An 18573-nucleotide genomic window follows, 5' to 3' on the forward strand; every position below is an offset into this window, starting at 1 on the left:
TATGCCAATTATATAATTTCTTTCTGAGCTTCAACTAACATTTTACTTATTTTTCCAGTTTTTCTTGAACTTGTTGAAAGCAAAATAGTTGAAAATGTTTGCTTCACGTCAAGTAGCCAAAAGTATTTTTATGGCCAAGAGGAACTTTATGAGGAGTGCGATTCGTCGGCATGGTCACGATGAGGGTGGTGAACCAGGAAAGAATCTTCCTTTTGACATTCACAACAGATACAAGTTGACACTGCTCATGACCGTATTTATTGCTACTGGTATGGCTATTCCATTTATAGCAGTACGTCATCAATTATTGAAATAAGAAGATACTTGTAGCTTCAAGAAACACAACATACAAGCTAAACATCATGTATTAGTCCACAAGATGGTCAGTTGCGTACTTCAATTTTTTAAGTCATCGATTTTGTTATTAAAATTATAGATTGTAGTAGACATGAATAAAGTGTTACTTGAATTACATGCAAATAAGCTTATTGTGTATAGTAATATATTTCAAAATCAATAAAATATAATTATTGGAAACAATTTATGATTGATTGGTATTGAATGAAAAAAATTTGAACATTATTATTTCTTTTTATTTAATTTTATTAATAATTAATAAATATAAATATTGATTTATAAAACTTTACACATTTTATCAATATTATGTAAATCGATTTTATCGATAATGATAGTGTAACTCATAATTATAACCAATACTCCTTTACATACATACCTACATAAATTGGAAAAATTCATTGTTTCAACATTTACTCAACCATTAATTTTGTGACTGACTTCAAACGTTTTTTACTAAGTCACCTATATACTATTTAGAATCTCATAAATTCAGTATCACTGTTATTCAAATTTATGTTAGACGTTGTAGCTATCTAATTCCATTATTTCCCTGAACTAAAACATCCTTTCCGTGTATAAAATTAATTTATCTATGCAAAATAAATTATATTCAAAATTCAAAGAATTCGAAGTAAAAAAATTGACTTATGATGGTGGTACCCATCCTCCACAACCATTCTCTAATTCTTTTGCAACAGCAATACATAATTTGTCACTATTTGGAGCAGCAACTACCTGGATTAAACGAAATAGTATACTGGGCATTAAATATGTAAATAGAATATTAAAAAAGATTAGATTAATTCTACCTGAATTCCCACTGGTAATCCTTTGTCATCTAAACCCATAGGCACCTGACAAACTGGTACTTTTAAAACATTGAATATAGCCCAATATCCAAAACTAAATGGACTTGAAAATGGTGCACAGTGATATCTTGCAGAGTTGAATGTAGGATATAACAAAACTCCATTATCCTTCAATTTTTCCTAAATAAAAATCAACAAATTTTGATTGCATACTAGAAAATTAAATTAAATTTATATATGTACACACCACTATGTAAGATTTCATTATATCAGTAATATTCTTTGCCCACTCAGGGTTTTCTTTGGGAAAATAGTCGAGATCAATTAATTTTATTATTGCTGCTAAAGTGACTTCACCATTGCCTTTTAATAGTTTACAAATTTCTGCTGCAGCAGTAGTTTTACCCTATTAGAGCAAAAATAAAATAATACCTAATTTGTATAGAATATCCATATAATTGTTTATAGAAGTAACATTTGTTCTCTTTAATTACATTGTTATTAGTGAGATCAGTTGGAAAATCACAATTTTCTTGAGTCATCCAATAACGCCACAAACGATAACTATACTCTGTTCCAGGTAATTTTATCTTGAAAAATGCACTTGTTATTTTAATAATATATATAGTAATTACTGCAATAATTCAATTTATAGAAAATATACCTTGGTGGCACATCCAGTTATTTGTTCCATGTGTTGTATTGCTCTAGATAAAGCATTGCGAGCTGCACAACTTAATTTACTTGCGCGAATGTCGTCTGAATTTTCTTGATAGAATATGTTAATATTTTTCAAATTGACAGAGTTGACATCAAGTGGAGCCTTCAAGTATGAACCAGATATAACTTTTAATAATAACTCCAAATCTTCAGCTTTCTTGCAAAGAGGGCCAGCTTCTGCCATAGAATCTAAACACGCTTCTCTTCGCAAACCTATTCCTACCAAAGACGTGTATCCTAAAATGAAATTTATATAAAGATTTATTTATAAATACAAGGGACATTTAATTTAATTAAAAAAGTTTAAAAGGTTTTAAAATTTAAGTTCAAAGTTATAAAGTTTAAGAGTTTTAAAGAGTTTTTAAGGTACAACTTTTACCTTCACTGGGTTTAAGTCCAAAAACTCCATTACATGCAGCAGGTATCCTGATAGACCCACCAATATCACTGCCAATAGCAAAAGGAACACCACAGGATGTTACAATTGCTCCATCTCCTCCACTACTTCCACCAACACCACGAGTTGTATTATATGGATTGTTCGTTTGGCCATAAACTTTATTTCTAGATTCAATCCACTGATTTAACTCAGGAATATTTGTTTTGCCTATTATTATGGCACCAGCTTTTTTTACATATCCAATTACATCAGCATCCTGATCTGATCTATGACCTTTGCGACTTAAGGTGCCCATTGAATGGAGTAGCCCTGTCAATGGATAAACATTAATTTTTTTTTAAATACAAGACAATACACTTTATATTCATTTTTTAAATAAATGTACCTTTTGCTTCATTGCTCTCCTTTGTTGTAAATGGTACTCCAAGTAAAGGCATATATTTTTCTAAGTGTTCCACAGTCAAGTTTTCTTCGCTCAACATTTTATCAACTTCCTTAGCTTCTTTTAATGCATCTTCATATCTTTCTTCAACTATAGCATTCAGTAATCCATTTACTTCTCTACATCTTTCAATGAAGTTTCTAACAACTTCTTCTGCAGTTATTTTTTTCTCCCTAATTATTAAAAAATTAATGTAACTGTTTATAAATTATGATAATCATAATAATAAGCTCAATCATATCAATATAACTGTATTATAAAACCAATTATTTATGTCTTAATTACCTTATCTTCTTTGCTATTGAGATTGTACTTTCTAACAATAATTTGTTTTTAACTGGTGGTACTTTTTGAGCTTTTGTATCATAATACAAACCAAAAAGAAAATCTATAATATAATCTATCAGCCAATGGACTTGAATGAAAATACATTTTACAATTTCAAGAAGTAATTTTTTGAAAGTACCCATTTTTTTATTGTTCGTATGACTCAACTGAAAGTAGAGAAATCTAATGATTAGATACGTCTTAAACATGAGATAGTGAAAGTTTCATTGCCTGATAATATCTCATATATTTGTCTATTTAGAATAAAAGTATATATGTGTATAACTTGGAATTTTATTTTATCACAATACTGTCAATATTAATTATCTTTCAAATTATCTATTGAATTATCTATTGACAATATTTATGAGATTGATAAAGATACTTTGGTGTATAATTGGAAATTTTGGAAGAGAAAATGTCATGCGAGTTATCATATTATTCATTAAATTTGAAAAATAAAATAATTGATGTTAAAATACATACTACATACCTGTTCTCTTGCAGCAGTACACATACTTGAGCTGTTAAAGCATAAAACAAATATTAAGCAATAATACTAAGCTGAATTACTCAAAAGAAAGTTTACAAGCAATATTCAATGATTTTCAAAAGAATCTGTTATTAAAAAATTATATTTACCACTTTGATTTTGAACTTTACAACAATTTTTGATAAAATTAAATAAATACGACAGTAATATATTTTAATTTATGAAAATTGTCGATTTTATCGCTGCTACAGTTCTGTTACGTGTATAGCCAACTGAACCGTCGCTAACGTCACGCTAGTTTATACGAAAAAACTTACATGAATAATTTATCTAAAATGCCATGTGAGCAGTGATTTTTTGAATTAGTCGACAATAACAACGCCAATGGAAATTCAGACGACAAAATTAATTCAAAATGATTTTTTTCGTCTTAATGTGGTCTGATCTTACTTTTATTCACATTTCACGTATGAGATCAATCAAATTCACTGAAGACTTATCGTTTTGTGGATTTGTTAATTATATAAATAATAAATCATTGTTTCATCGTGTTGTCACTTGTCACTAGTTGTCTGTTATTACGAAGGAACTGATCGAGCTGTGCCGTTGCAGCGCTCGAGCCGTTGAGGCATATATACCGCGACTTCTAACCTTACATGGCTTACGTCTTCCAAAGTTGGCGGAAAACCAAGTTGGTCAAGATTCGTCACTCGAACCCATGGAGACTATATAGTCTCCATGCTCGAACCGTTGTGAATGAATAAAATGTTTACCTGCTCAGAAGTTACAGCTGTTGCCATCTAACAGGATTTGCGAAAAATTATCAAAAATCAGCTGTTATAGATTAGAGGGATGTGGAAGGGCCAGATGACTAATGTGTCAGATTCAGATAGCACTTTAACCAACGGCAATTGTGAAAAATCTCATATTTATTACGTCTTACGTCATTTTTTGAAATCTAATAATATAATCAAATTTTGAATTAATTTTGTTAAATTTTCAAGTGATTCATCGGTGTTATCGTAACAGGTCGATACCAAAGATTCATTTTTGAATTTGAACTAATGACAAAGGAACCTTGACAAAGAACCTCTGGAAGACGCTACATATATATAGTTAAAAAGATTGACTGGAAGTTTCAATCAATCAACTATAAGTTGATAATACCTACAACTACGTCGGCGACGCAGACGCAAAGTAGTTTTTTTGTAATTTCTTGACAGCTATCACAACGGGGGCCGAACAATCAGCCATGTCTGTCTCTCAGATGGAAAGTATCCTTTTAAATGGTTTGATAAATATACTGTTTATAACTAATTTAACACGGGTTTTATAAAGTATTTTCATTATTTTACGTGTATACTCGTATTTTCCTTAACATTTACGCTACTTAGAAAATCTTTTTAATCTCAAATTTGCTGTGAAAGAGCTTGAGCGAAATTCAAAAAAATGCGAGAAGGAAGAGAAAATAGAAAAGGCCAAAGTCAAAAAGGCTATACAGAAAGGAAATATGGAAGGAGCAAAAATTCATGCTGAAAATGCTATTAGACAAAAGAATCAAGCTCTCAATTACTTACGCATGAGTGCAAGAGTAGATGCTGTGGCAAGCAGAGTACAAACAGCATTGACCACAAGGAAAGTCACGCAATCCATGGCTGGTGTTGTCAAGGCTATGGATGCAGCTATGAAATCTATGAATTTGGAGAAGATTTCTGGTCTCATGGATAAATTTGAAAGTCAATTTGAAGACTTGGATGTACAAAGTTCTTATATGGAGAATGCTATGTCTCAAACTACTACTACAAACATTCCTCAAAATGAGGTAGATTTGCTTATGCAGCAAGTAGCTGATGAAGCTGGGTATGTACTAATATGTTTAGATCATCTAAAGAAAAACAAAATTATATTATGTCTACTTTGTAATCTTTCTTAGTTTGGAGTTAAATATGGAGCTTCCATCTGGTCAGACAGGCAGTATAGGAACTTCAACTGCTGTGAGTCAAGAACAAGATGAATTGACTCAACGATTGGCTAGACTCAGAGAATAAATATAAATTGCGAAAGTTTGTTCACATCAAATGTATTATAATTTTATGTACATTTTATATTTTTAATAACATTTGCAAAGTTTGTTGCGTAATTGAGTGCACTGAACAACTTACGTAAATACACATTAGCGTTTTTAAATTTAGTCAAAAGAAAAAAATAATTTGACAAAAGAATTTTAATGGTCTATGTCATGATGTTACAAATAAATATAGATTCTATTACTAATTTAGACTTTAAAATTCTTGTGTTGAATTTTTATTCAAGGTACATAATTTTTTAAAAGGTTTTCATCTGTTTGAGTAATTGAATGATACTTTAATATGAAATCCTTGTAGATTTACTATTTTTAATGAATATAAATTATTAACAAATATACATAAATAAAATTTAAGCTACAAAAACCAGTATCCAATTTTTTATATCACTACTTTATTTTTTAAAGTCATTGTATAATGAACATTCATTGAGTGAAATTACTTTTGAAAATATAAATGCTATGCTTTCATCGTTAATATATATATATATTCGAGAATCATGTAATAGTATAAATAAATATTTTATTTATTTATTTCTTGTATCAATTGTGATACAATATATGAACCTACCCACACTATAATATTTTATAGATAATTAATTAATACAAAAATATTGGTAATCCATGGACAGTTACTTTGCTCTCATTTTTTTTATGCGTAATAATTCTTTTTAATTTACTTAATAAGTTTAACAAAATTAATTCATCAATTTTTTTTCAATTTTGTATATTTACATACATTCAGCTAGGGTTGAATGTCGTGAAATCTTTTAAAAAATTTTTCAATTATAGATGCAAAAATGACGCAAAAATTTGATGATCGGGTGTCCTCAACTTACATTCTTCATATCCACCTGCAGTATGTAGATTTTATCGACAAAGAAAGGATTTTGTAAAAATTCTGGACAATACCTAGATATAAGAACTTTCATATATTTTTATGGAGTCAAGTCTTATTTAATGTGTCCGCCATGATTTTTTTAGTATGTACTAATTGACAAGTATTTAGCGCGCGTAGTCCGCATAGTAATTACTATAATAATAATAAAAATATAAAAATTATTATTAAAATTGAAAAATTAAAAAAAGAGATAGATCTCAAAAATGAAGACGCGGTTTATTCGTGATCAGTTTGGCTGATCTATGGTCACGTGGGTTGTTATTATTCTACATCGGTTTATTGTCAATTGATTGAGTAAATAAAAAATAAGTGAAACAATTTGTAGACATCAGAAAAAAGCATAAAATCCATGTTCACTCAACGGTCTAACCTGAAAATAAATAATATGGTAAAATAATATGATGCACTTAAATTACATGTATTCTCAGGCATATCAATGTATTGACATTTATGTTATTAAGTTTACTTTCAAATAAATACAATCAACTATAAAAATAATGAAGTAAACAATTAAAATAATCTAAATTTGTTAAGTCATTATTGAAGTTATACTTAAACATAAAACAATGCCTCCTTAAATTTCTAGACTGTGATTGGCTCATTGTTGTTTGAATTATTCTAATTAATTGATTAGTTATTTGAATGAGCGCGCTAAAAATAGTTCTCTTTTTTGCGTCTGATCCATTTCGTTTACGTGTGTATAAGGTACTATGCTGGTTCTATGTGTGCATGGATATGCAGTTACAAGCACAACTGTAAATGCGTTTGAATGTATTTTCATCTGTGAATCATTGTTAATCTTCTAAGTACTTGACATCAGGCAAGCGAGAGTCATAAAAAAGTAGCAACAAACTTCCAAATAAAGACATAATAATTATAAATCAAGACAGTCAAGATGTTTTCCAGTGGACCAAATTACACCAAATTAAAAACACACCTTAGGTTAGCTATCAACAGATTAAAGCTTTTAGAAAAGAAGAAAACTGAGCTGGCACAAAAGGCAAGGAAAGAAATCGCTGATTACATTGCTGCTGGCAAAGTGGAAAGAGCGAGAATTAGGGTAGAACATATTATTAGAGAGGATTACATGGTGGAAGCAATGGAACTTCTGGAGATGTACTGTGATTTATTACTTGCTCGCTTTGGTCTCATCCAACAGATGAAGTAAGATTCATCACTTCTCAATAAGGTTTTGGTTTATAAATCATAATCATATTTAATGTGATCTATTTTAGAACACTAGACGACGGGTTGTCAGAAGCCATATCAACAATAATTTGGGCTGCCCCACGTTTACAGACTGATGTTCAAGAGATGAAAGTAATAGCAGATATCCTTACCGCAAAGTACGGTAGACAATATACAGATGCTTGTCGTGAGGAAGCTCTGCAAACAATATCAGAAAAACTCAAACACAAAATGAGTGTGCAGTCTCCATCAAAATTATTAGTAGAAAAGTACTTGATTGAAATTGCCAAAAATTATAACGTAGAGTATGAGCCAGATCCTCAGATCATGGCAGAAGGTCAAGATGCAATGTTGATTGATATTGGGGGAAATGGTGGTCAGCCACAAAACAATTTGGATCAGGCTAGTGGTGGTGTACCACAACCAGTAGGCTTTATTGGATTTCCACAGCTTCCTATTCCTCCAAATTCAATGAACATGGCTGGTGGTAGTTCATTACCTATGGGATTTACACCGCCAAGTACATCCAGTCCATCAGAGAAAACCGAAAATAATTTTAATCCTGTAGCTATGTCTTATAATATTCCATTAAACAGTGTAAAACTTGTAAGACTATTTTATGTTTAAAAAGTTCAGTACTGTTCTTTGTGGTACTGACAGATATATTTTTTATAGGATGATGATCAACCACCACCTTATGGATCATTTCCACCAGACTTAAATAAACAGGTAAATATTAAAAATTTTTTTAAATTGTCATTTATTTTTCTCATAGGAAAAATATTTATTTATTATTGTTTTATTGTTAGTCTGATCAGAAACCAAAGCCTCAACCACGCTCCAAAATGCCAATGAACGATTTCAATCTGCCCGATTTACCAACCGTCCCGACAGACACTGATACGCCGCCGTCGAATAATGCCAGCGGTGAAAACGGTGACGACATCGACTTCGATGACTTGATGAAGCGGTTTGAGAACTTGAAAAAACGGCAGTGATTATATCTCGTTTTTGTGCTGGCATAAAGTATTATTTTTTTAAAGCAATTTTATTGACGCTGTACGTATTTTAATAGTTAATCTTACGCACTTTGATATCAGGTAGTTAGGAGTGTGCCTTTGTACAAAAGAAAAAGTAACTGTAAGATAACGCTTTTAATTATTTTTTTTCTCTTGAAAAAATCGTGTAATTTTTTATTTTAAAAATAAGATTTACTATTCTGTACATAAAATGTTACGATATCAATATATACGCATAAGATTATAACGAGATATAATTGTGCAGTAGTTGATCATCATTGAAAAGCCTAATTATCGTCCCAATCTTCGCATCTCTAAAAAAAATAATCTTTGTTCAACGCTTCTTTTGTATTTCGAACCCGCGCAAAAACATGATTTTTACCTCGCTACCCTTTTCAGCCAAGCACGATAGCAAATTCTGCGAGAATTGGCACTTTTCCTGTCGGCCGTTATTAGCTAAGTAGTGGAAGCACTCAATCACGGACTCCTCCACGAAATCACGTAGTTCTGGATCCATAATGTTTTTTGTCATTATGCTCGTTACTGATGACCTTTCCGGATAGCCTCTTTGATCAACCTGCCGACCCAGAAATTGAAATTTGTTATTCTTACTAACGATTGTCAAATCTCGAGTATTAAATCTACTTACCAGATTGAGTTCATTGAAAAAGCACTGGGTGACGCACTGCAAAAGATATGCATAAAACGGCGAATTACAAATAGTGAAATCTCCTCTCACTAATATAGATCGTTTCTCTCTGTATTTTGCAAAGAAATTGTGGAAAAATGTTAATCAACATTGCGATGCCGCGACAAGTGCGAAACAATTTTCAGACGAATTTCTTTGAAAAATAAGTGTCTTACTGCCTGCTCGCGCTCTCCGTCATTATCATACATGTCATTGTTGTTATTATTTCGATTCGTACTGCCGTATCCATTGTTGTATCTATTAGAATTCGAATTGGAGTTGGCGTTGTCACCATATCCGCTTGCACCGCCATTATTATTGTTATATCCGTATCCGTTATTTCTTAAGTTTCTCCTATTGTTATTTGAGGACTGGCTGGTATCGTAGTTCGGCCTTTCAGAATCTGATCTGTCATTCCAATTACGTCTGCTGGTGTTCCTGTTCATGGAAGATGAAGCTGCATAGTCATACCTGCCGTTGCCGTTGTTGTTGCTGTTAGTTTGTGCTCGGTTGTTGTAACGATTGCCGCCGAGATTCAGAAATTTATTGTCGAACACGTCCTCGTCGGAGTCAGAATCAGAGCTTTCTTGCGAATCGGTGTCCCGACCATTGAACTCGCGGCCACCGTCCCGGTCGTAACCTAGCAGCCGACGACGACAAACTTGCATTATCTTCTGGAATTGATCGTCGCTCTGTTGGTTGCCAGTGCGGCATTTCAAGCTCTGCAGATATGGTTTTTCAAACGTTTTTTCATGAGTATTGAAACTTCCGTGTGGTCACGAATTATGTAATTTATCGGGTACAAAATTAACGCGATGCATTTGCAAAAGTAAACAAATACGTTTGAAGGCCGGAGCGCGTTAGGTGAAATATTTCAGTAGATTCGACTGAGATTAATTACACGCGCGTGCATTAATTTCGCACAAGAAATGAAAATAATGAAAAAATTTACCGTTGTAGGCTGGATGGAGGAGATAAATACGACGACGTGACAAAAAGCAACGATTGCCGTGAAGTATCTCATGACCACGAAAGTAATGTCGATCTCGACGGAATAAATGAAAGAGGCTGGAATCAAAGTGCGTTGACAAAACTGTCCCTGTCGAGTTTTTATGCGAATCCGCGAGTGGCATAAGGGCCATTAACGCGTCACTCTCTCGAAACCGACGTTTCCGCAAATATGCCTTCCTTTTCGACAGAATTCTGAATTCTGTCATGGAAGCTTATTCCTGTCAAGTTTCATTACGTCGTGGCTACGAAACTTTTTCCTGCTTTCAAGACAATTCCGCTTGACTGATGACATTATTGCTCAAATATTCAAGTTGCAATTTGATTCGTCAATAAATTACCCGTGCGCTTTTTCCATGTATAACGTTGAGCAACGCCGTTTTATTCCGAATATGAAGAAACGTGTGAACGGCTGAACGCCATGTACTTTTTTCCCTGATTTTTTTTTTCTTTTTAATCGTAAAAGTAATAAGAAACCATAGTACGTGGGCGAGAGAGGGAGAGAAAGAGCCGGTCTGAGGAACCATTCGAGCATGCATATCAAGGAGTAGAGTTTAGTTTTGATCTGGCTACTCAACTGCGGAGACCATGCCTTGGAAACTCGTAGTAAGTCTGTTTATAACATTGCTTACTATCTATCTGGCAAGGTTCAAGTTAATGTATTTTCAACTTTGAAGTGTCGTTATCTGAAATCCGAATGGGCGCGATGCCTCATTGACAGTATGTTTACGAATTGTTAATGTAGCAATTGGCGCACGGAGCGACATTGTATTGAAGGTGGAACCTGCATTGTATCGGTCTGATGTGTGGTCGTTAAATCGGATCAGATTCTTAATTAAATCCTTTGGAAGTGCACGGTTCGAACCTCGACACGCGTTCCCAAGGCTTTCACTTGACATTGATAAAAAACGACCGTCGTGGGCGGCTCGAGCGTCGCGCTTGAATGGCTCCCCTGCTCCGAGCTGCGCGAGCTTGTATACAACGAGCGCAGGGAAAAACCTCTGTCGCGCACGTATACACTTCCAAGCAAAAAAGCACACAATGAAACAATAGACATCACGTAATTATTATACTTTCACGCGCTGTAATGCGACTGAGCGCGTCTGTTTTTCTTCTCGAATTAAGATTCTGCTCACGTGCTCGAGCTTTTTGCGAGCTTTCGCCGAGGATTACTTCGTCGTGCCACCGAATCATCGGCTGAGCGACCATGGTCTGTTCAATTTTTACTACTACGTGCCAACGATCGCCAACGAGCAGCCAAAGAGATTCCGGACGGGACGTAGGCCGGCGCTACGCATGATGCCGCCCAATCCGAATGCGGTGTCCAATTATGCTGATTATTATGGACTCCCTGTTGCCGAGATGGACGACGGAGTGCCCTATAATCACAGACCTTATCCTGCGACCGTCAACCAGAATCCGAAGGACATGCGTGACGAAAGACCTACCTACACCAGGGAACACGATCCTTTTACTGCTCATTCTGTACAGTCTGAAACTGGGGTACCGTATGCCATCCCTTTATTACATTTTTATCCTTATCTTTGATCGGGCTGTTACCTCTGTTTTGCATTGGGCAATAACTTTTGTAAAATCGCTAAACGAATGCCTGTGTTTTTCGCGTTTCGATTTTAGACTACTTTTGCTTCTATTCCGTGTATCCGTCGTGTTTGCTTAATTTTTGTTACTGTGTTCGCATGAAATCATTTGAAAGTGATGAATTTTCTTCTAACCGGATCAACTTTTTCTGAAAAAGTATAAGGAAAACAGGACACACTTTTTTTAAAAGAATCTAGAAGTTGTCGTACAAACGACGCTAATCGTTCGTAATTTATTATTATAAATTATTATTATTTACTACTATAGATCACTTCAAAAAATCAAGCCTGAACATTGCTTAACTTGACTACAATTCGAATTGCCGAATAAATTCCTATGCGTATTTTTGGGAGAATAAATTAATTTTGGTGATTGTACGTAGAATTGTTTATTTCAATTTCATATCTTAAAGCCAACATTTTAAAATTTATCGAAATAAAAATAACGCTAATGAGGGAACAAGTTAATTTATTTTAACAGTAAGGTAGTTTTTTTGATAAATTACAGACAAATTTTTTTTAATAATTATCTGTATTACAGAAATCTCAAGAATTCAAAATGAACAGGAAGAAAAAGTTGAATAAAAGGCCGGCAGAAGCGTTAGAATTGTCATCTGATGGCGATAGAGTTGAATTTCAAATTCAAGGACATGAAGGTCCGGCAACTTACGTCTTTGGCTATGATACAGGTGATGGGTGAGTTTTTACATAAAAAAATAATAACACTTTTGTACTACTTTTTTTGTACTACGCTAATATTAACTTATCTACAGGGAAAATCGACAATATAGATTAGAAGAGAGATTGCCAGATGGTTCAGTTAAAGGACACTATGGCTACTACGATGCGAGAGGAAAATTAAGAACAGTTAGATATTTAGCTCAACCAGATATAGGATACACAGAAAAGCATCACGAATCAAACAAAGTTTCATCAGAGGAAGAAGAGCAAGAAAAGAATCAAAATTGACTAAATACAATACAATGGGAGTTAAAGGGTTATTTACTATAACAATAACAATATTTTTTTATGCTGGTGTCATAGTAGAAAGTTAAAACAAAAATATAGGAAATCTTATGATCACAATGAGTATTTTCTCTAAGCTACGTAAAAAAGAATCTGCCTTTTGGTTGCTTGTGTTTGTGTATGATATCAATTAACATAACAAACGCCATTATAAGTTTTAAATCGCATAATCGTAGCGTAAAGATTAAGAAAAAAATCATCTTCTCATTTGCGCGTCACTATAAAATGAATAGGCTCTTATTTTGCTTTTTTTGTTTCTGCTGCTCCATACGACGAGCTCTTGCTTATCTCCGACATCTCGATGGTTTTATTCATTAATATAAAAACTGTAAGAACGAATATTTTTTAAATAAATGTCTAGTTTTATAATAAAACTATGTTATCGTTTTTAAGATTATTACTTACATAAAATTATAATTCCAGCTCCTATCGAGAAGTACATAGTTGAACCTGATAAGAGAAGCCTAATAAGATAATACAGCATTGGTACAAGGACAATGACTGCCCAAGCTAAACTATTAATTAGAGACCAATATCTTCTTTTCAATCTGAACGGTTCTACTCTAGGCACGCCACTCGTAGCAAAAAAGTCTCCAGTTTTGGCAAAACTGTCGGCCATTTTGTCCTATATATTAAAAAATCAATTAAAAAAGTTTCATAATTCCACAGAAAAAAAACTCTCGTGATTTACTTTAACTTGGTAAATATTTTGTAACCATTGGGCTGCTGCTTCATCACCTTCTGGTACACTTTCAAGGGGTATTCTATTCATGTACATGTGCGCTGTAGCTGCTTTTCCAAGCAAAAGATTTGTAATGGTAGGCTTGATATCTGTCGATTTGAATGCTAATTGAATATCATATATCCCACTAACTTTGCCCTTCATATGGGGAATACTAGCAGTAAATCCTCTTGTGCGAGGTGTTAAGTGGTGTTTTAAAACAGGTAGACCTTTTTCTTGTGCAAACTTCTGACTAGCTTCAGCTTTTTCAGGTGTGTAACGTGTACCTTCTGCATACAGTAATAACTGCAAATTTCATATTTTTGATAAATGATTTAATTTTTTTCACGTATATGGTTGCAAAATGTTAAACATGTCAGTAAAAAAAATATAAATCTAAATACTCACCCACATAAAATCAGGATAATCAGCTAATTCTCTTATTTGAGCACCAATAGTTTCTCTGTCTTTATCCCATCTTCTTTCTAGAAAAATGCTTTCAGCAAATTTCCATGCCCACCCAAGCGTTGGGATGTATTGAATTGATTTTTTAGCATAAGCTTTACAATTCTGAAAAAACATTTAGCAAATCAATATTACTTAAGCTTTCTACTATCAATAATTTTAGAAACTTACTCCAAGCAATTGAACACGATCACAGAATACCCATCCGACTAACCAGTCAATCTCATAACTATGATTCATTAAAAGGTAACCATGTTCTCGCCCATAATATTTTTCAAAATCATCTTTGTCAATGTACAAAATAACATCAGCTGCTGCCCACCACTCTGCTACGAATACTAATTCTGGAATAAAATTATAATCATAAATAAAATATTGCAATGTTTTGAGTATACAAAACTATTTTAAATTAAGATTACTTACGACTATAAAATGAATAACAAAGATAATAATTAATCTTGCGATACAAATATTTAGAAAAAGGCCTCAATCCAAAATATAGAATGCATTGGAAGAAATTTATTATTAATCCAGATGTGAAGAATGTAATGGCAAACATAAGATGTACTATACGTGAACGCTTCAAAAGAACTACCAGTAGTTCCATTTTTTGTTTGGACTTTTTCTTATGGTAATGATGAAAACAATATATTTGTGAGGTTTTTATCTGAAATAGAAAAAAAAAATAATTATTAGATATGAAATTAAAGGAAACTTATTTAACTAATTAATAATTCTAATTGCTTAATTGTTCTTTTATGATATTTGTTGTGAACCGTTTATTACAGTTAATTGTAGAATCCAATGTTTATAAAATAGGATTAAGTTTATGGCATCCATTTCAAAGATATAAAATTTTAATTATTCAAACATAATTAAAATTAAATCTACAATCCTTAATAAGTTTCTATAATTTAATAATCTCTTGCAATATCGACTAGTATCAGAATTATAAATCTTCAGGTGAAAAAAAAATTCTTCTAAAAGTATAATTTACTATATTTATCTAAAAACTTTTTTCATATGAGATAAATTTTATTTCAAATAAAAAATGTAAATGAAAAATTATTTAAAATAAAATAACATCTTCTACCTATTAAGTGTAATAAGTGTGTATTAATTAAGTGTGTAACTACCTAAATCAGCTCTTGTAGTAAATAATACGGTTTATAACTAGCATGAATGAAATTTTACATCCATCTCATGATAGTGCTTGAACTTTCAACCTATTTCTGTAAATTTACTTTCAATCAAAAAAAAGTTTATTCATAAGAGTTTATAAAAATATTAGTCTATTCCATTCTTATTCAAAAAACTGGTTTAGTAATTTTAATAACATAATGTCCTCATGCTGATCATTAGAAAAATTTAACTTCGATTATGTTTTATGCAGAATCTATAGGTTATGTAGTGAATGAAAAAGTAGCAGTCGAATTGGAAACTAGTTTTTTCATTGAAGGGAGGTAATAATGTAGGGAAGAAAACTTTGCCTATGAGTTGAAAATACACGTGATAAAAAAATGTAAGCAATAATTTACTTTACCTCTTAAAGCGTCATCCGTTGGGAGTGCGTGTCCAAATAATTATTTTCTTTTCTCGATTTAAATAAACATTATTTGTAACAAGTAGCATGTCAGGACACTGAAGCGTGACTGAACATGAAAAAAGAAGAGGACGAAACTTTAGCTCTTCAACTGCAATTGGAACTTCCAAGTCACGCTTACGAACGAGCGCTCCTACAAAGAAGGACGAGTCAAAATAAAAAAGGTGTTCGGTAACGTAAAAGTCCAAGGTTCAAGTTTGCATTTGTGTGTGTGTAAATATATATATATAACTTCTATATCTATCTCTTTTTTTACCTACTGACGATCATCGTGATAATGTATAACATATCACGCCCATTCTATAGATATAACATGCATATGTGCGTGACTTCATTTGTAAACATGCTTACAATTTTTTTATCTAAATATAATCTGAAATATGTCAAATAAGATCTGCTTTTAAAAGAAATATAGTCTTATTTACTTTTACAATACAGAATAAATTTATAGTTCAATAAAAATATATAAAATTACACAACGTAATGTTATGTTTGAAGACACCTACACACACACACACACATATATATTTATATATATATTTCTCTTGTAATAATGCTTTTTATTTTTACGTTCAGTGTCCCTTTTCACTATTTGTAAATGCATATAAATACTTCCGTTCATACTTTTTATTCAAAAAATTTTTTTTTAATTCAAAAGGAATTTTATTCATTTGTTGATATTATTATAGTTAATCACTGTATATAATTATAACGGATAGATTCCTTGTATACGTGACGTCCAAATTTGCTACACTGTTATCATGTTGTTTACTGGATAGTTTATATTGAAGTAAGTTTTTGAAAATCATTTTTCACCAAGTTATCAATTAAATATCTTTTAAAAAATGTGTTAAACTTCTATTTTTTCAAGTATTATTAAATTTACTGATTTAAAATCTAAATGTAGTTAAATGGAATAATGATAAGTTTCTTTAAAAAATTAGAAGTATTTATAAATGACACTACTACTATATGTATCTGTCATTATATATACAAGTTTATCTTTGATCATTTTGTTCGCAAAAATGATGTTAAGAAGTATTTTTTCGGTGGATTTTGAAAGCTTGAATAAAAAACTATAAACGCGTATTTCTTTCATTATGTACCTATATATATATATCGAAATCTAGTGAAGCCACCTTAACTTCGTGCTTTTCTTTTGCGCTCGTTCACAACTGCGCCGCATGAAACCGAACGCCATCACAGAATCATCATCTTTTTCAAACTTTTTGAAACGTTGCACTCAGTGTGCAAATTAATACTGTAAATGACGTTAAAAGTATCGTATACATAGATTCATCGAAGCGCTGGCGTTTCACAGATCGCGAGAGTCGCTATATAGCAAGAAGATAGAAAATAACCTTTCTGATATCAATTTATAGCTTGACACTATTATTTTTTTATATTATTGAAAATGAATTTCACTAAATGAATCCAAAAAGAATCATTTAGCGAAAAAAAAGCACAAATTCACAGAGATAAAGTTCACTTAAATCTAAAAAAGAAAACTGATCAGAAAAAAAGAGTTACAAATAAAGTGAGTCGTAGCGGCTATTTTTTTCTCAAAAGTAAACATAATCGACATCGTTTTGAAATATACCTAGTGCTTATTTAACAGTATAAATTCAACGATGTAATTATTGGTACTAATATTCATATAATTTATATAACTAGAGTCACGTAAATTTTTTAGACGGCCTAACTGCAGTCTCGTAATTTTGGAGCAACGTATTTTAGTAATTTATTTCCGTAACTGGTAATAATTATCCTAGAAGATACGCATTTACGTCACTCGTATGATTATATCCCTTTAAAACAGATTCGATAAAATCGCGCTTATAACAGAAAAAGGGACGGTACAGTAAGGGTCAACGCCTTTCCACTCGCGGTGTGTATGGCAGTAATAGATCATAGGGTTACTGGGTTATGCAAGGATGCGTATTTCCAGATCCGTAAAAATACGTCTCCAAAATTACGGGACTTCAGTTGGCCCTGAAAAATTTACGTAGCTCCAATAAGCCCGGAAATTTACGTGACTAAGAATTTTTAGAAAAACTAATCATTGAATCGCGTAATTACATGAATCTTAGTGCCAATAATTACTTCGTAAATTGAATCTTGCAGTCTAATGTTAAGCTCAACATTCCATATGATGATCGAAGAATCATAGGATTGGAAACTCTGGATCGTGAACTTTGGTGCAGTATAAATGTAATAAGTCACTGTGCTTAGGAAACATAAGTAGCAAAAAAAGATATAGACTTGCTAGTTCATTCAAGGTGCAATGTCTAGAATGTTTACAATTTTCTATTGTATCTATCAATAAACACACGGTGAACAAAGAGTAATTCGAGAACAAATCAGTAATTCGATGATTACAATTTTTTATATGGTAAGGCTGAATTCTGTGTTAGTGAACAAGATCGTTTTATAATTCATATTTTAGGTAAGATCGATGTAGAAGCTGGCGAAACGCAAATAAATACTATATTATCAGAGCTCAATATCCCTGCTGTATTTCAAAGTACATTGAAAACATGAAAGAACCGTGACTACTAAAATGGAAGAGCTGGCAAGGAAGAATGAAGAGGTCATAGTAAAACAAGAAATACTTAGCTCTTGACGGCATTATATAAAAAATATGATAACTCGCAAAATATTTTCATTGAATGGTTCGTAATTATTTTGATCATTCGATTAAATTGATTTTTTAATTACACGTTAA

The 18573-nt window shown here is 32.2% G+C and overlaps 6 protein-coding genes and 1 long non-coding RNA gene across 12 annotated transcripts; 4 read left to right on the forward strand and 3 right to left on the reverse strand.

Annotated features, from left to right (window-relative positions):
- Positions 1-318: 318 nt before the first annotated feature.
- LOC131669126 (fatty-acid amide hydrolase 2) lies at positions 319-4429 on the reverse strand. 5 transcript variants are annotated; one of them, XM_058943796.1, is made up of 10 exons: positions 4322-4429; positions 3549-3579; positions 3014-3222; positions 2672-2901; positions 2266-2595; positions 1831-2123; positions 1661-1756; positions 1414-1572; positions 1167-1346; positions 319-1092 (listed from the first exon to the last, which is right to left on the reverse strand). In XM_058943796.1, exons 2-10 carry the CDS (start codon positions 3570-3572, stop codon positions 1003-1005), a joined length of 1611 nt encoding a protein of 536 aa, XP_058799779.1. In that variant the 5' UTR covers positions 3573-3579; positions 4322-4429; the 3' UTR covers positions 319-1002. The 5 variants fall into 5 exon arrangements, with proteins under 5 accessions (XP_058799779.1, XP_058799778.1, XP_058799776.1 ...); XM_058943795.1 differs by lacking the exon at positions 4322-4429 and adding an exon at positions 3999-4197; XM_058943793.1 differs by lacking the exon at positions 4322-4429 and adding an exon at positions 3866-4196.
- Positions 4430-4697: 268 nt separating this feature from the next.
- Positions 4698-6051, forward strand: LOC131669132 (charged multivesicular body protein 1b). Its single transcript, XM_058943805.1, has 3 exons — positions 4698-4822; positions 4943-5408; positions 5482-6051. Exons 1-3 carry the CDS (start codon positions 4801-4803, stop codon positions 5594-5596), a joined length of 603 nt encoding a protein of 200 aa, XP_058799788.1. The 5' UTR covers positions 4698-4800; the 3' UTR covers positions 5597-6051.
- Positions 6052-6204: 153 nt separating this feature from the next.
- On the reverse strand, positions 6205-10590 carry LOC131669130 (general odorant-binding protein 71-like). 2 transcript variants are annotated; one of them, XM_058943802.1, is made up of 5 exons: positions 10380-10590; positions 9604-10149; positions 9389-9424; positions 9122-9316; positions 6205-6902 (listed from the first exon to the last, which is right to left on the reverse strand). In XM_058943802.1, the coding sequence occupies exons 1-5, from the start codon at positions 10449-10451 to the stop codon at positions 6861-6863; spliced, it is 891 nt and encodes a 296-aa protein (XP_058799785.1). In that variant the 5' UTR covers positions 10452-10590; the 3' UTR covers positions 6205-6860. The 2 variants fall into 2 exon arrangements, with proteins under 2 accessions (XP_058799785.1, XP_058799786.1); XM_058943803.1 differs by lacking the exon at positions 6205-6902 and adding an exon at positions 8932-9053.
- Positions 7302-8978, forward strand: LOC131669129 (IST1 homolog). Its single transcript, XM_058943801.1, has 4 exons — positions 7302-7696; positions 7768-8326; positions 8396-8449; positions 8530-8978. The coding sequence occupies exons 1-4, from the start codon at positions 7428-7430 to the stop codon at positions 8716-8718; spliced, it is 1071 nt and encodes a 356-aa protein (XP_058799784.1). The 5' UTR covers positions 7302-7427; the 3' UTR covers positions 8719-8978.
- Positions 10591-10902: 312 nt separating the features above from the next.
- Positions 10903-13385, forward strand: LOC131669131 (uncharacterized). Its single transcript, XM_058943804.1, has 4 exons — positions 10903-11041; positions 11561-11938; positions 12575-12729; positions 12807-13385. The coding sequence occupies exons 1-4, from the start codon at positions 11024-11026 to the stop codon at positions 13000-13002; spliced, it is 747 nt and encodes a 248-aa protein (XP_058799787.1). The 5' UTR covers positions 10903-11023; the 3' UTR covers positions 13003-13385.
- On the reverse strand, positions 13247-15985 carry LOC131669128 (1-acyl-sn-glycerol-3-phosphate acyltransferase gamma-like). Its single transcript, XM_058943800.1, has 7 exons — positions 15789-15985; positions 14669-14912; positions 14417-14589; positions 14189-14350; positions 13751-14086; positions 13465-13684; positions 13247-13385 (listed from the first exon to the last, which is right to left on the reverse strand). Exons 2-7 carry the CDS (start codon positions 14850-14852, stop codon positions 13297-13299), a joined length of 1164 nt encoding a protein of 387 aa, XP_058799783.1. The 5' UTR covers positions 14853-14912; positions 15789-15985; the 3' UTR covers positions 13247-13296.
- Positions 15883-18432, forward strand: LOC131669133 (uncharacterized). Its single transcript, XR_009302345.1, has 3 exons — positions 15883-16019; positions 17973-18240; positions 18295-18432. It is a non-coding gene; the product is annotated as an uncharacterized LOC131669133 (long non-coding RNA).
- Positions 18433-18573: the final 141 nt, after the last annotated feature.

Source organism: Phymastichus coffea, unplaced genomic scaffold, assembly GCF_024137745.1.
Source record: "Phymastichus coffea isolate CEN01 unplaced genomic scaffold, Cenicafe_Pcof_1.1 PCOF00087, whole genome shotgun sequence".
In the NCBI taxonomy this organism is placed as follows: Eukaryota; Metazoa; Arthropoda; class Insecta; order Hymenoptera; family Eulophidae; genus Phymastichus; species Phymastichus coffea.

Coding starts and splice junctions, on each gene's coding strand:
- LOC131669126 (XM_058943796.1), bottom strand. CDS start 3,572: ATGTGTACTGCTGCAAGAGAACAG. Junction 1,757..1,830: donor TAACTGGATGTGCCACCAAG/GTATATTTTCTA, acceptor GCATTTTTCAAG/ATAAAATTACCTGGAACAGA. Junction 1,347..1,413: donor TAATGAAATCTTACATAGTG/GTGTGTACATAT, acceptor ATTTTTATTTAG/GAAAAATTGAAGGATAATGG.
- LOC131669132 (XM_058943805.1), top strand. CDS start 4,801: ATGTCTGTCTCTCAGATGGAAA. Junction 4,823..4,942: donor GTCTGTCTCTCAGATGGAAA/GTATCCTTTTAA, acceptor TACGCTACTTAG/AAAATCTTTTTAATCTCAAA. Junction 5,409..5,481: donor CAAGTAGCTGATGAAGCTGG/GTATGTACTAAT, acceptor AATCTTTCTTAG/TTTGGAGTTAAATATGGAGC.
- LOC131669129 (XM_058943801.1), top strand. CDS start 7,428: ATGTTTTCCAGTGGACCAAATTACACCAAATTAAAAACACACCTTAGG. Junction 7,697..7,767: donor GGTCTCATCCAACAGATGAA/GTAAGATTCATC, acceptor GATCTATTTTAG/AACACTAGACGACGGGTTGT. Junction 8,327..8,395: donor CATTAAACAGTGTAAAACTT/GTAAGACTATTT, acceptor TATTTTTTATAG/GATGATGATCAACCACCACC.
- LOC131669130 (XM_058943802.1), bottom strand. CDS start 10,451: ATGAGATACTTCACGGCAATCGTTGCTTTTTGTCACGTCGTCGTATTT. Junction 9,425..9,603: donor ACGGAGAGCGCGAGCAGGCA/GTAAGACACTTA, acceptor TATCTTTTGCAG/TGCGTCACCCAGTGCTTTTT. Junction 9,317..9,388: donor TTTTCAATGAACTCAATCTG/GTAAGTAGATTT, acceptor CTGGGTCGGCAG/GTTGATCAAAGAGGCTATCC.
- LOC131669131 (XM_058943804.1), top strand. Junction 11,939..12,574: donor CTGTACAGTCTGAAACTGGG/GTACCGTATGCC, acceptor TCTGTATTACAG/AAATCTCAAGAATTCAAAAT. Junction 12,730..12,806: donor GGCTATGATACAGGTGATGG/GTGAGTTTTTAC, acceptor ACTTATCTACAG/GGAAAATCGACAATATAGAT.
- LOC131669128 (XM_058943800.1), bottom strand. CDS start 14,852: ATGGAACTACTGGTAGTTCTTTTGAAGCGTTCACGTATAGTACATCTT. Junction 14,590..14,668: donor TTGTTATTCATTTTATAGTC/GTAAGTAATCTT, acceptor ATTTTATTCCAG/AATTAGTATTCGTAGCAGAG. Junction 14,351..14,416: donor ATCGTGTTCAATTGCTTGGA/GTAAGTTTCTAA, acceptor ATGTTTTTTCAG/AATTGTAAAGCTTATGCTAA.